We start from the raw sequence: 12,575 nt of genomic DNA on the forward strand, positions 1-12,575 counted from the left end.
AGAGGAGATAAAAATGTAACATTAGTAACTCAAATTAAGAAAGAGAAAAGAGTTAATTTGTTTACTATACCTGGATAATCATACACATTTCTATCTGCTTTACAATGTCTTGGTGTACGTTTAACGGTAGCATATGGAGTCTCTTCGATAAATCTTTGATCAATACAACCATTATTATTTAGAGTATTATTTGCTTTTAAAGTCGACGTTGATGATTGGATTGTTGAACCTAGAGAAGGTTCAGTCAAATTGGATCCGTTTATCTGGACGGAAGCATAAGGTGATGGATAAGCAATTAATGATTGATCTGGTCCCATAATCACTTTAGTTCGAGTCTTTTCAAATTCATTTAAGCCCATTTCATCAACTTGCTTTGACAAGATTCCTCCTTTTGTTATTTCAGGTGATCCTTTTGAAACACATAATAAATGTAAAAATAAATTAGATGAGTCTTTAAGAAATTGAAAAATTAACACAAAAAAATGTTCGTTTCAATACTAATCAATGTACTAACAAATAAAAAAAGCTATTAATTAAAGATTCAAGTGTATAATAAATCATTTTTTAAAATGAAATGAAGCGGTTGTTAACATAAAAACAGGAATTTAACTGGAAAATAAGTGTCTTGAGATAACAAGTAGATGGCGTAACCAACTCGAGTTTGTTTTTAGGTTTTCATTAGATCATAGTTTTTAATTATTGTTTGTACAACATTCATTAACATGGGAATTGTTTAGTTTGAAGAATCTAAATTAACTTTTTTTCCGGAAAGTATAAACATTCAGACAAGGAAAGTTGAACCTACTTGTGTATAAAGCTTGTTCAGGAATCCGTTTATTCATCATTATACAGATGAGTACAATAACAGCAACAACAACCATCAGTGATAATACCAGAGGTAACAGGATTTCAAGTTCAAAAAATACTTGATAATATGATTGATTGTAAGTCAAGGGTAATAATGGCCTCTCTAAGGAAAGATGTAATAAAAAGCCAATTAGTTAATTGATTAGATTGATCCATGGTCAAAGTAAAAACCTTTATCAACAAAATGAGTTGTCATCAGACTATAAACGGCATCAGTGGATCCAGCATCGGAGTAAGCTGTTGATTTTAAATGATACCAAGTTTGTGGATGAAGACCATCAATCCAAATAGTCTTTTTACCCATAAGTATCATATTGGATACAATTGTCCACATTTTTTCTTTCTGAGTTTTATATTTGATTGAGAAGTGTTTAATTGTACAACCAGATGATTTCCAAGAGGTTAAATCAACTTCAATTGAAGTTGCATTGATGTAGCTGATAAACATTTCCTTGACTGGAGCAATTGGAACTATAAGAGATGACAATCAAGAAAAAAAAGAGTTAGTATTTTACATTCATGGATTGATAAAAGTGAAATGTGAAAAGTCAAAAATGATGATAATAACGATCATAATGTTAATGTTTGTTGCTTTTATGCTCTTTAAACACATAAAAAAGCAATAACATTTTGGCTATTTTGTTTTGTACGCAAAAACAAAAGCAAAACACATCTAAAAGAAGATGAAAAACATGAAATAAAGCCTGAATTTAACTCATAGTTCTTGCAAGCCAACTGGTAATAGTACAGTCAGTGAAGGAAAGTTATGATTAATAAATTAGATTAATCATCTTGATTACCTGATCCACTCGTTTTAACTCTCAATGGTTCACTTGAATCACCGGTTCCAATTGAATTAAAGGCTCTTATTGTTATCTCATAAAAGGTGCCACAAAAAAGTCCATGAAGAGTGTGATTAAATTGACTGGATGTAACTCGCTTTTCAAAAACATCATTTTTAGTTGAACTTGCTCTGATGATGAAACCTGGTGGAAAATGACATTGAATTAGTTATAAAATTCATGGTTTCTTTTCGACTCATGTTTAGATTTAACTCAATCCTTTTGGTTTTAACGTTAAACTCAATTCTTAGACTGAATGGTTAAAGTCAATCCATGATCATAATAAACTGTTACATGGATATTTATGGTTACAAAACGAGTGTTAACACATTTGCTTGTCTTACCCTGTTATTAGATACAAAATATATAAGTCATGTTCAAGAATGAAAATCCTAAAAGCACAGTTTTGTGTGATTCTGATTCCGGTTAAAACTCTGGGTTTCACCAAAATCCAAATCCTCTTAGGAACTGATTGAAGCTTATTTATAATGTAATAATAAATCTTTCTTTTCCTTTGTCAGTCTTGATATCAGATTACGATTATTTCTGTGTTGTTTAGCTAATACTTGTTTCACTTTATAGTTTAGGTCAAATATTGCAACCCAAGTCTTATTTATCTTTATTATCACCGTCACCATCACTCTCATGGTTTTCACTTTCATCTCAACTAGATATTGAATTGTATAAAAACCAAAACAAAATTGAACAACAGAAAAAATCTTAAACCAGAAATCAAGGTGACAATTGTGTTATACATCAAATGTATTAAAGTTTTGGCAACATTTTGAACCATTTTCATTTCGGATCAAAATTCAAACTCAAAAACTGTCAATTTGTTGATCAATATTGGTTCAAATCGCGGACAAATAATGTTCATGTTAACATTAATCATATACAACTTGGAACAGTCTTGAACTTGGAATTTCGAAGATGAAAAGGTTCACTTTTTTGATTAACTCGGCTTCAAGTCACAGCTTTTCCCAAATCGTAATTCATTGCAATTGTTAAACTGGAACCATTCAAGTCCTTTTTGTCAGTCTTTACCTGTTATCTGATTCTCGTCTGATTCAACAATCCATTCCAGAGTAATTGATGTAAAAGTAACCGTTGATGATTCAATTTTAGGTGGCTTCGGTGGATCTGATACAAGAAAAGAGCAAATTAATATTAGTAAATCAATGATACAACAATTATTGATTGAATAGCAAAAAGAATCTAAATCAACCTTTGATTTCTGTATTTGGACAAAAATGAAGATATTGAAGAGTTGCTTTATGAACATTGAATATTGAATAGTCTAAAGTGAATTTTTTCAAAATTAATGATGTTAAGATGAACTTTAAATCAACTAAATGTTTCAATTTGAATCAAAATCCATCAACAGTAGTCATTATAATCATCAGTAATTTGATGATGTTTCACTCATTTCTTAATCAATATAATTATGTCTTTTCTCTTCATTTGATTTTCTCATTTCAATCAACCTCAAAAACTCGTCAAATTACACGTAATTTAATCTGATTCCATTCAAAGTTCCCAATTCAAGTTACAATCAAGAAACAAAAATCAATTAATTAGGAAAATTGAAAAGAAACTAAACTCCAAAAAATGATGAAAACATGAAACATAAACATGAAAAGATGAATCCAGATTATGAATGGAAATTGAAAGTTAAAACTAAAAATAGATGCTTTAAATCATCATTAGACCAAGTTAAATTGTCAAAGTTAACAATAAAAATTGAGGAAATCAGTTTTTCAATTGGAAACCATTTTACATTGAAAAAATGAAAAATGAATCAAATGGTTAAACATTGACTTTAACCATTATTAACTGTATATATTAACTGGTTAAATCCTTTGGTGACAACCGAAAACGGAAAAAGGATGTTCATGGAATGAAATGAAATAAATGATAAAAATTGATAATAAGGTTAACAATGTTGGTAGTTGTTGGTGGAAATTTGATAAATTGTGTTTCACTGTAAATACAAACATTTGTTGTGACATTTTCATCGATCTGATTGTGTATTAATTGATTGATATTTGTGTGTTCACTTTTTTGTTGTCTTTCAGTTTGATAAATGTTTGGCTAATTGTTGAGTTGAATAGCAATTTGGTGAGTGAAAATTGTCTTGTTTTTGCTGATCATTTGGTTAACATTAAATAAATGTTTAACCCAAAATAAACCAGAAAAAAAGGAGGAAAAATGAATAGAAAAGAATAAATAATCAATAATATTTTAAAATAATTTTCAAAGTAAGGGTTTGAGGAAAGTGATGAGTATTGATTTGCTGCTAATGTTTTCCATCATTACCATGATCAGGGGATCGATAATGGTTGAAAAGGTAAGATTAGCTCAACATTCTGGGAATGAGTAAAGTCATCATGATGAGTTATCAAAATTGAAATTGAAATGAAAAGACGAGAAGGAAGAAGAAGAGAGAAAAGGAGTGAAAAGTGGAAATTTCTTTACACAGAATAATAATGTTTTTAAGATGATTAAAAGATAACTGAATGATGCTCAGTGAGATTCAGGTGATGCTCATGATGAGCAAAGGTAGGAAAGTGTAATGATTTTTTTGAGACCAAAAAAGAGGATGAGTAAAATGAAGGTGAGATGAAGGTTTATCAACACTTTATAACACCTTATCTTCTCTTTCTTTTCCTTCCTTCCTTCCTTTCTCGTCTTCAACTTTATCTCAAGTTGTGCTCATCAAAAACATGATGAACATGAGGAAACTTTTCCTTCTTCTCTCACTTTCTCTGTTCTTCATCTCCAAGTTGAAATGAAGTTGCCACAGTCAGACCATCAGCATAATGGTTTCACATCAAGGTATGATGATGATGAAAGGAGGTTCAAGTCCATTTGATTGATCTTTTGATGTCTTTTTTTCCTGCCGTCTGATCAAACAGTTGGATTCCTGGTTATTAACTCAATCACACCTTGGTCGACTTATGAATATGAAATGTGAGGCTAAACAGAGTTGAATCGGGAAAAGAAATGAAATGGTCAGAATTTTAAATCTATCATAAAAATCTAGAATAAAAAAAAACTGTTGAAACATTCAAAGTAAGCAACAAAAAAGTAGAGTTAAAAAAAGCTAAATAATGAAAAAAGTGGATAAATGTTGATATTTATTTATACTTTGAAATTGTTTACTCAGTTTAAGATGTTTCTGTTTGATAGTTTGTCTTCACAAGATGAGGATCAACAGAAGAAGGGAAAAAAATGATAAATCGTTTTTATCGTTAAGTTGACCTTTAACAATGTTTAGGCCAGAGAATGGAAGAAAAGAAAGATGATGAGAAAGATAACAAAAGAGTAGACGAAATGTACTTTAAGACGATCGATGATCACAGTCAAGATGATGATGAAAAAGCATTGGAGAGGATCAAGGGTAGGATGAGGATGAGGATGGAAGAACGCAAAAAGACTAAAGAAGATGAAGAAAATTGTTGCCAAAAGCATTCCCAGTATATCTAATGGTTGACAAGGAAACTCTTTCCCATCATCATCTTCATCTCCTTTTTTTCCTCATCCATAAGACATCTTCTTGAGATGGTATTAAAAATCACTTTTCTTGAATCTTGTTTCTTCCTTATTCCTTCTTTATCCTCTTTTTTACCTTTTTACATCTTCTTTAACTTTCACATTCTTTTCTTACCTTTACAGAAAACAATCCACAAATCAATTCAACTTAATTTTCTCTTCTAACATGGACCACATTATGAATCTTTGTTTAGCCATTAGAGGTGTATTGAACATTTAACCAAACCTTTGATAAGATGTATTTGCAAAAGCCATGTTTTAACCATAAAAATGTATCAAATATTGGCTTTGAGTAAACTATTTTTGGAAGCTTTAAGGTCCAAATCGACACAATAAAACACTGGAATAACCTCAGACTCGGACAAAACCTTGGACAAAAAAAACCTCAGACGTGTAAGTTGCAAGAGTCAAGACTGATTGAGTTGGACAAAGATATACTTACAGTTACCATTCGGTTAAAATTAATAGGGAAAACTGGTGATTCCATTATTAAACAAGATTATTAGATGGTGTTATTAATTAATATAAAAATAATAATTAAACTACTAATTAGACGGTTGACGAGTTGGGCAAAACCAAGAATTGGGTTGAAACATGTGTTGGTTCATTAAAAAAAAGGAGGGAAAAGAGTTGAATCATCGAGAGTTGAATGGCGCTATTTATGAGTTATTTGAAGCATACAAATCTTGTCTATTTTAATTATTTAAGATTAGCATTTTGGTTGAACTTTAATTTATTGATTATTTCTTTAATCAATTCCCTTTCTGTTCATCATCTATGCAAATAATCAATGTAAACTCTTGATTAAATTTCCTTTCTTGCCATTCAATTAAATTAAAAGAGTAGAAACTATCATCTTTAGCCTAAATTTGATTTACAATTGTTATTTTGTTATCCAATTAATTCAAGAGTGAAAAAAGCCAAAAATAATATAAATTTAAATTGGCAAATAGTCAATTAAAAATTTAATATTCAATATGTTCAAAGCTTTTCAAGTGTAATCACTTTAAATTTGAATGTGGCGCTTAAAGTGCAAATTGATCTTGACAGACTCTGGTTCGATTGTTTTTAAAAACAATAAGGATTATAAAAGGTTGTTTTTCATTTAATTTTGGTGTTTTGTTTAGTTATTTGATTAATTTGACAGGATTAAAGATTAACATTTCATCGATTCATAAAGCAACGTCCAATTCATCAGAAACTGCTTGAAATAACTGTATTGTTATGTGATTATCAAGACTCAAGTTATTGTGCGCTCGGTTAAAGTGAAATAACCCAAAGACCATTCTGGTTAACCTACATTTTTGGACAATTAAAGCCAATAAATCAAATTATTTTCTAATTATGATCAAGATATTTGAAAAGAGAATGAAATTTGCTGTCAAATCGACATAAATCATTGTCTTGCTTATTGATTAGTTAAGTACAAAATGGGTATTTTGAGGCAACCAGAAGTCTTGAAGGTTAATACATTAATGGTTTTGTTTACATCGATTTTACCAAAATTTTCATTTTACAAAAGTCTTGTGACTTCTATCGACATGATTTAGATGTGAATGTGAGTTAAAATTGTAGCTTACCTTGATGATAGGTTTCAACAAGAATGGGATCAGATAAAATTCCTGGTCCCTTTGAATTAAAGGCTTGAACAACAATTTCATATTTTGTTTTCCTTTCAAGATTGGTCAGCGTTATTTCAGGCCTAAAATCATCGCTAATTGTTATCGTTTTGTAAACTGAAGCATCACCAGAATCAACTGGACGATAACCAACATAGTAACCATTTATTTTACCAAAACTGTATCGTGCTTCTGGACTCTGGTCATCATTAAGATACCGGTTGAGTAGCGAAATGGAAAGAAAAGGAAAAAACAAAAAAAGAATAAAAAAATGGACAAAAAGGCATTTTCTTTACAAAAAAAACTGAGTTCCATAATGATAATAATAATGATGATGATGTTAGTAATAAAAAATAATATACAAGTGGACTCTTGGCCAGTAAATATAAGACAAAAGTAGATGAAGAAGAGTTGAAATGCATCCAAGTGGAAGGTTAATGTCCAGTCAAATATCATCTATATTTGTCTTCCTTTCATTAAACGATAAATTCAATTGGAACAGGAAAAACCGTTAAAATTCAACTCAAAAGTAAACTGTAAAAGTTGACTTTTGATTGGCATTTTACAAGTTAAAACAGTCAACCAGATTCAACGAGATTAACCAAAAGAAATGAACTAAACTGAACAAGTCTACCATCAAGCCTGATAAATTAATTTACATCATTGAGACCATTTTTACTTTACTGTCATTTACTTTGACCATTGAGTTGAACCTTAATCGGTTGGTCAGTGGTTAAAAGCATTTATCATTCCCTGTTAGATGAACAAGATGAAAGCAATGGAAGGAATAGAAGCAAAGAAAAAAGAAAAGAAAAAAATCGAATCCCAAAGATAATCAAAACACAATCAAATTGACCATTGAATTGCAATTGATTTCTATTTAAATTGAATCACAAAATGTTGATTAAAGTTTCAAGACTCATTGAACCAAACAATAAAATCTTAATCTTTAATCCAAACTCAATCCTCTTTTCATTTTCCTTCAAAAAACACTCTAAGGTTGATGAGTAAATGATTTAATTATAATCTTGAAATGAATTAAGTTTCATCAACATGTCAAGATAATCCTTTTAGCAAAACTGAAAGGTCCATTGATTTTCATTGCTAACATGATGATTGCCTTAAACCATTGAAAGTCCCTTCCAAGAGTCCAGAATGTTTCTAATTTTAATCAACTCCATTAATTGGATTAATTTGAAGCTAAATAAAAAGGTTTAGATGAGCATTTGGCTCAACTTTACTCCCAGTAAAGTTACGGTTACTTACATTCCAGGCAACTTTGATTGACCGAGATGATAATGCATATCCTTTTAAATGGTCAGGAGCTTTATTTGGCACTGAAAAGATTAAGAAGGCAAAAGTTGGAGTGAGACTGGGAGTGAATCAAAGGGAATGAATTGTTATCAACTTGAAACTTTGAACGAAAAGGTTGAGTTGAGATGAAAATATTGTCTTATTCAATTCCTGATAGACTTGAGTCAATATTTTCTCAACCCTTGTTTTCAATTACGTTTCTTAAATGTTATGCTTTGAATTTTAAATTAAAAAAGTTTACTTCAACTCTTCTCGACAAGTTTATATTGTTTTTGTTTTTGTTGCACTTTTTGTTATTAATTCATTTTATTCATTCCCATGAAATTGGACTGAAAAGAGGTTCACTAAGCCTGAGGAAATTGTTCATATTTTAAAGTCATTTTTTGCGTTCATCTTCTTCTTCTTCGACCAAGATTAATTTATCAGCAAATGCAATTGAAAAATTGTTTTCTCTGTCTCTTTTCATCCTTAATTTATCGCCTTCAAATGATTATTCAATTTTTTATGATTCTAGTTCAGCTTTAATTTCGTTGGATTGCACTAATTTTTAGGAAATTTTTCCAAAAACAAAATCTCATTTAATTTGTTCAATAACTATCAAGGGAGTTATTTAGAGCTGCATGTTACTCTCGATTCAAAAGTTTAGATACAATTAGCAACAGCAATTATTCATAGCTAATTAAACTTGGTGAATGGCCAAGTGCATGTATATCAGTCACTTGGAGTTTCCTTGTAAACCAATTTGAAGGTTGAATTGAATCACTTTAATGAGAGTTTCAAAATTGAAAAATGCAACTGAAAACTAACCTTAAAAAAGCTGAAAAACGCAAAGTTATTAAAGGGCGAAAAGATGAAATCTTGAAAAGTCTTGAAACAAAACAGATTCTCGCAGAAGCAAACCTTTGTTTCAATTCATTTGCTAGTAAAGCTGAAATTGAACGCGAAAAGATGGACTTTAAGCTCATTACTCTGTTCATCAGTTAATTTCATCTTTTCATACTTTTACAAAATCCTTTCATTTTTCGAAACATTGTCGAGATTTTGTTCAATATTGAGACATAAGTTCATTTGTAAATCGGAAGTTACCTTCTTCGTCGGTTTGAAATTTAACCAACTGACTAGGTTCACTTTGACCAATCTCGTTGACTGCAGTAAGGCAAATGGTATAATTGGTTAGAGGCACTAAATCATTGATTGTCCATGAAGTTTCACTATTCGGTATTGTCAGGTTTCGATTTTGATGACTCGAAAAGGTGACTTCATTGTGATATTCACGAAGGTAAATGTGGTAACGTTGAATGGGTGAATTGCCAGAAAATGAAGGAGCCCAGTTTACTTTGACGCTTCGACTTTTAACGTCACTCGTCTTGATATCGGTTGGTGGATCAGGTGATTCTGTGGGTGAGACAAAAGCATGATTAGCATTAGAATTGAACAAAATGTTCTTCATACTTCGAAAAGAAATTCATAAAATTTTGCAAATAAGAAATCATTAAGTTTGATCGTGATTGTTACGTCGATGCAGTTGAAATGATTAGTCTCAGTTGAACCAGGTTTGTAAAGTCAACAGTTTTTTGTTTCACTCAACGTTAATTGATAGAAATGTTAAACGCGATTTAAAAACTCAATTATCTTTTTAAGTATTTAAATGCAAAGTTTAAATAAATATTGAATGAGAAATGAAATTCTGAAGTGGAAACAAAACAAATCTCAAATATATTTTATACTTTTTTTTGAGGTTTTTAGCAATTCAATTTTGCTTTTGTTATTAAAAAACAGTCAATATAAACAATGAAATGGTGAAGAGGAACAAAACTTGAATTTGATTTAAATTGTAAGTGAATTTTGGAGAGAAACAAGATTTGATAGAAAAAAGAACATTTTTTGAAACTTTTCTCCTTTTCGGTTCATTCGATGTTCATCTTCATCTTCAATGAAAACAAACAAACGGAAAACCTTCATGATGATGATGATTATTCTGATGAGTATGATGCTGGTAAGATGAGCAGGAAAAGTATTCAAAAGAAGTGCAAGAAATTGAATAAAGTTGTTTGGATAAAAGAAGATGAATATTTGCTTTTATCTCATTTCATCTTTTCATTCACCTTATTCTTGAGCAAGTAACGAAAGATGAACATTTATAATTTCAAAGTTTTTACTCATGAAAATTAACCTGAAAAGGTTCATGGTGAGACTCAATCTTAAAAAGTGAAAACATTTCGAAACTCCAAATAAAAGGTTAAGATTTTTCTCTGATTAAACCCAATTCGATGACCATTTCAATCAATTAAATCAGATAATATTGTTATTTGGAAATGTTTTGCAGTTGATTTACTTTTGCTGAAACGGATCGTCCAATTTTGATATTCTTACAAATTCTGTATAATCCAATAAATGGCGATATCTGACATCAGTTCATGGTTGGTAAATAGTCATGTCTAGCAGTGAACTTGCAGTTGTGATTTAATACGAACAGAATGAGAGAAAATCAATTTATTAATAATTAAGAAGCATAACTCGAGTTATATTTTGGTCTAAAGATAGACATCATTTGGATAGGAAAATGAAATGCAATTGAAAAGGATGTTTGATGCATTATTTGGAAGACTCGTAGTTTTCATTATGTTCATTATGTTCAATTAAATAACAATTTTTACGACAATCCATAAGCAACTAATTACTATTTGCATTAATCAAGTTCTAATTGTTAATTGCTATTTCTCTTTACTTCTGTCTTAGCCCATTTAAAGCTCAACTCGAACAATTTGCAACTTAAAATTTCTGTTTGATTGACAACTTGACCTAAAGTCACAGTTTTTGTTTGAAGTGCCATCAAAGATTGATCAACTGCAGCGTCTTTTGCCGCATGCAAAGGGTGAAGCCTAAGTGACTTAAGTCACGATTTAGGCTGACAACGAGATAGTCATCGAAGTGATCAGAATGATGCTAATGTGATCCAAGTCAAAAGATATGCCAACAGCTAGATTAGAGTTGGAAGAGATCTTTAAACTCTTCAAAAACTCAGTGTATTCGTGCATTTAATGATCATCAATGATGATTAGTTATTCACTATTTTCTCAAGTTTTGCACCATAAATGATTGAACAGTTCATTTTCTAGCGAACAATCGGTAAAACATTTTGCTTAGTAGATGAGTAAAGTTGTTAAGGGAGATTCACATGAATGTTGTTTCTAACCTTTTACTCGAATAAGGTCAATCGCTTTCATTTGCTAGGTTTCTGGAATGATCGTCAGTAGAATCAAGTAGAAGGAAATGAAAATTGAGTTTCTCAAGATATCTGATTTCATCTGTAGTTACCATCTAGTCTTGTAAAAAGTAATGATTAATAAATAATAGCATTTGACCTGGATAAATTAGTTACCGTTTGCCATGATGTAAATTGATGAATCAACGAAATGATGAATAGCAAGAAGATGATGTAAATGGGAACACAAATTTTGATTTGTAATACACTTTACTGATCATCTCAAGAGGCTTTTGCCTTGCACTTTTTCATTCCCAAACAAGTGAACCAAATTTAGTCTACTTATTACCATTGATCATCTTCCTAATCCTTCATCATAATCATTACAAGCTTCAGACTTTTGACTAACAATAATCTTTCCCATTTACACTTGTATTACAGTAACCTGTGAATACGTTTCAAATGATACTCTGTCTATTCCTATTGACACTTGTTCCCATTGACTCCAACCTTGACGTTATTCAAACCATTTGAATGAAACCTTATTTATATTTGATGAACAGTTCTCAATCATTGATACGTGAATAAGCAGAGCCAATCAATTGAACACACATGGAAATCAATAAACTTAATGAGAATCGAAAGAAGAAGAAGAAAAGCAAAAAATCATCTTCTTTTTTCTAATTACTTTCTCATCATCATATTGATGGCAACATTTTTAATAACGTCGAGTCACGTTGATGATAATTAATTGAATCCCATGTAATAAATATGTATGGCAATCTCATCTCGAGTGAATGGATGAATGGAAAGAAAGAGAGGAAATGAAATTGTATCAACAAAAACAGCGTCAATTGAACAAAAAAACATGATAACCTTAATTAGAAGCAAAGAAGAAGTATCTTCTTTCAAGTGAGAAATATCATGATATCCGGTCATCCGTTGAGTCTACAAAAGATGATTCCCTGGAAACAGCATTTCAACCAATTTCAAGAGTTTATTGATGGTAATAATACATTTTTACTCAATCAATTAGGCTACAATGGCGATTCAATGAGAAGAGGAAGAAAAAAAGTTTCTACTCTTTTTTAGTTCATCCAACTCTTTTAATCTCAAAATTCTTGTTCCAATGGTTATAAAGAATCGAAGAAGGATGAAAAGAATTTCCATTCAACT

General features: G+C 30.5%; 1 protein-coding gene and 1 long non-coding RNA gene across 2 annotated transcripts in view; both read right to left on the reverse strand.

Annotated features, from left to right (window-relative positions):
* Window positions 1–12,575, reverse strand: part of LOC107366690 (cell adhesion molecule DSCAM) — a 43,769-nt gene that overhangs the window by 329 nt on the left and 30,865 nt on the right. Inside the window, exons 9-16 of the mRNA XM_015934316.3 lie at window positions 9,281–9,589; window positions 8,147–8,217; window positions 6,842–7,079; window positions 2,754–2,849; window positions 1,668–1,853; window positions 1,039–1,338; window positions 806–970; window positions 71–409 (exon numbers count right to left, since the gene is read on the reverse strand). Coding sequence (XP_015789802.2) covers window positions 71–409; window positions 806–970; window positions 1,039–1,338; window positions 1,668–1,853; window positions 2,754–2,849; window positions 6,842–7,079; window positions 8,147–8,217; window positions 9,281–9,589 — 1,704 coding nt within the window. The remainder of the gene's footprint in view (window positions 1–70; window positions 410–805; window positions 971–1,038; window positions 1,339–1,667; window positions 1,854–2,753; window positions 2,850–6,841; window positions 7,080–8,146; window positions 8,218–9,280; window positions 9,590–12,575) is intronic.
* On the reverse strand, window positions 3,934–5,851 carry LOC107366703 (uncharacterized). The gene is made up of 3 exons (XR_001569743.3): window positions 5,704–5,851; window positions 5,377–5,629; window positions 3,934–4,685 (listed from the first exon to the last, which is right to left on the reverse strand). It is a non-coding gene; the product is annotated as an uncharacterized LOC107366703 (long non-coding RNA).

This window comes from Tetranychus urticae, chromosome 2 (assembly GCF_039701765.1).
Source record: "Tetranychus urticae isolate SD_2017Ah chromosome 2, NJAU_TeUrti_SD_1.0, whole genome shotgun sequence".
Classification (NCBI taxonomy): domain Eukaryota; kingdom Metazoa; phylum Arthropoda; class Arachnida; order Trombidiformes; family Tetranychidae; genus Tetranychus; species Tetranychus urticae.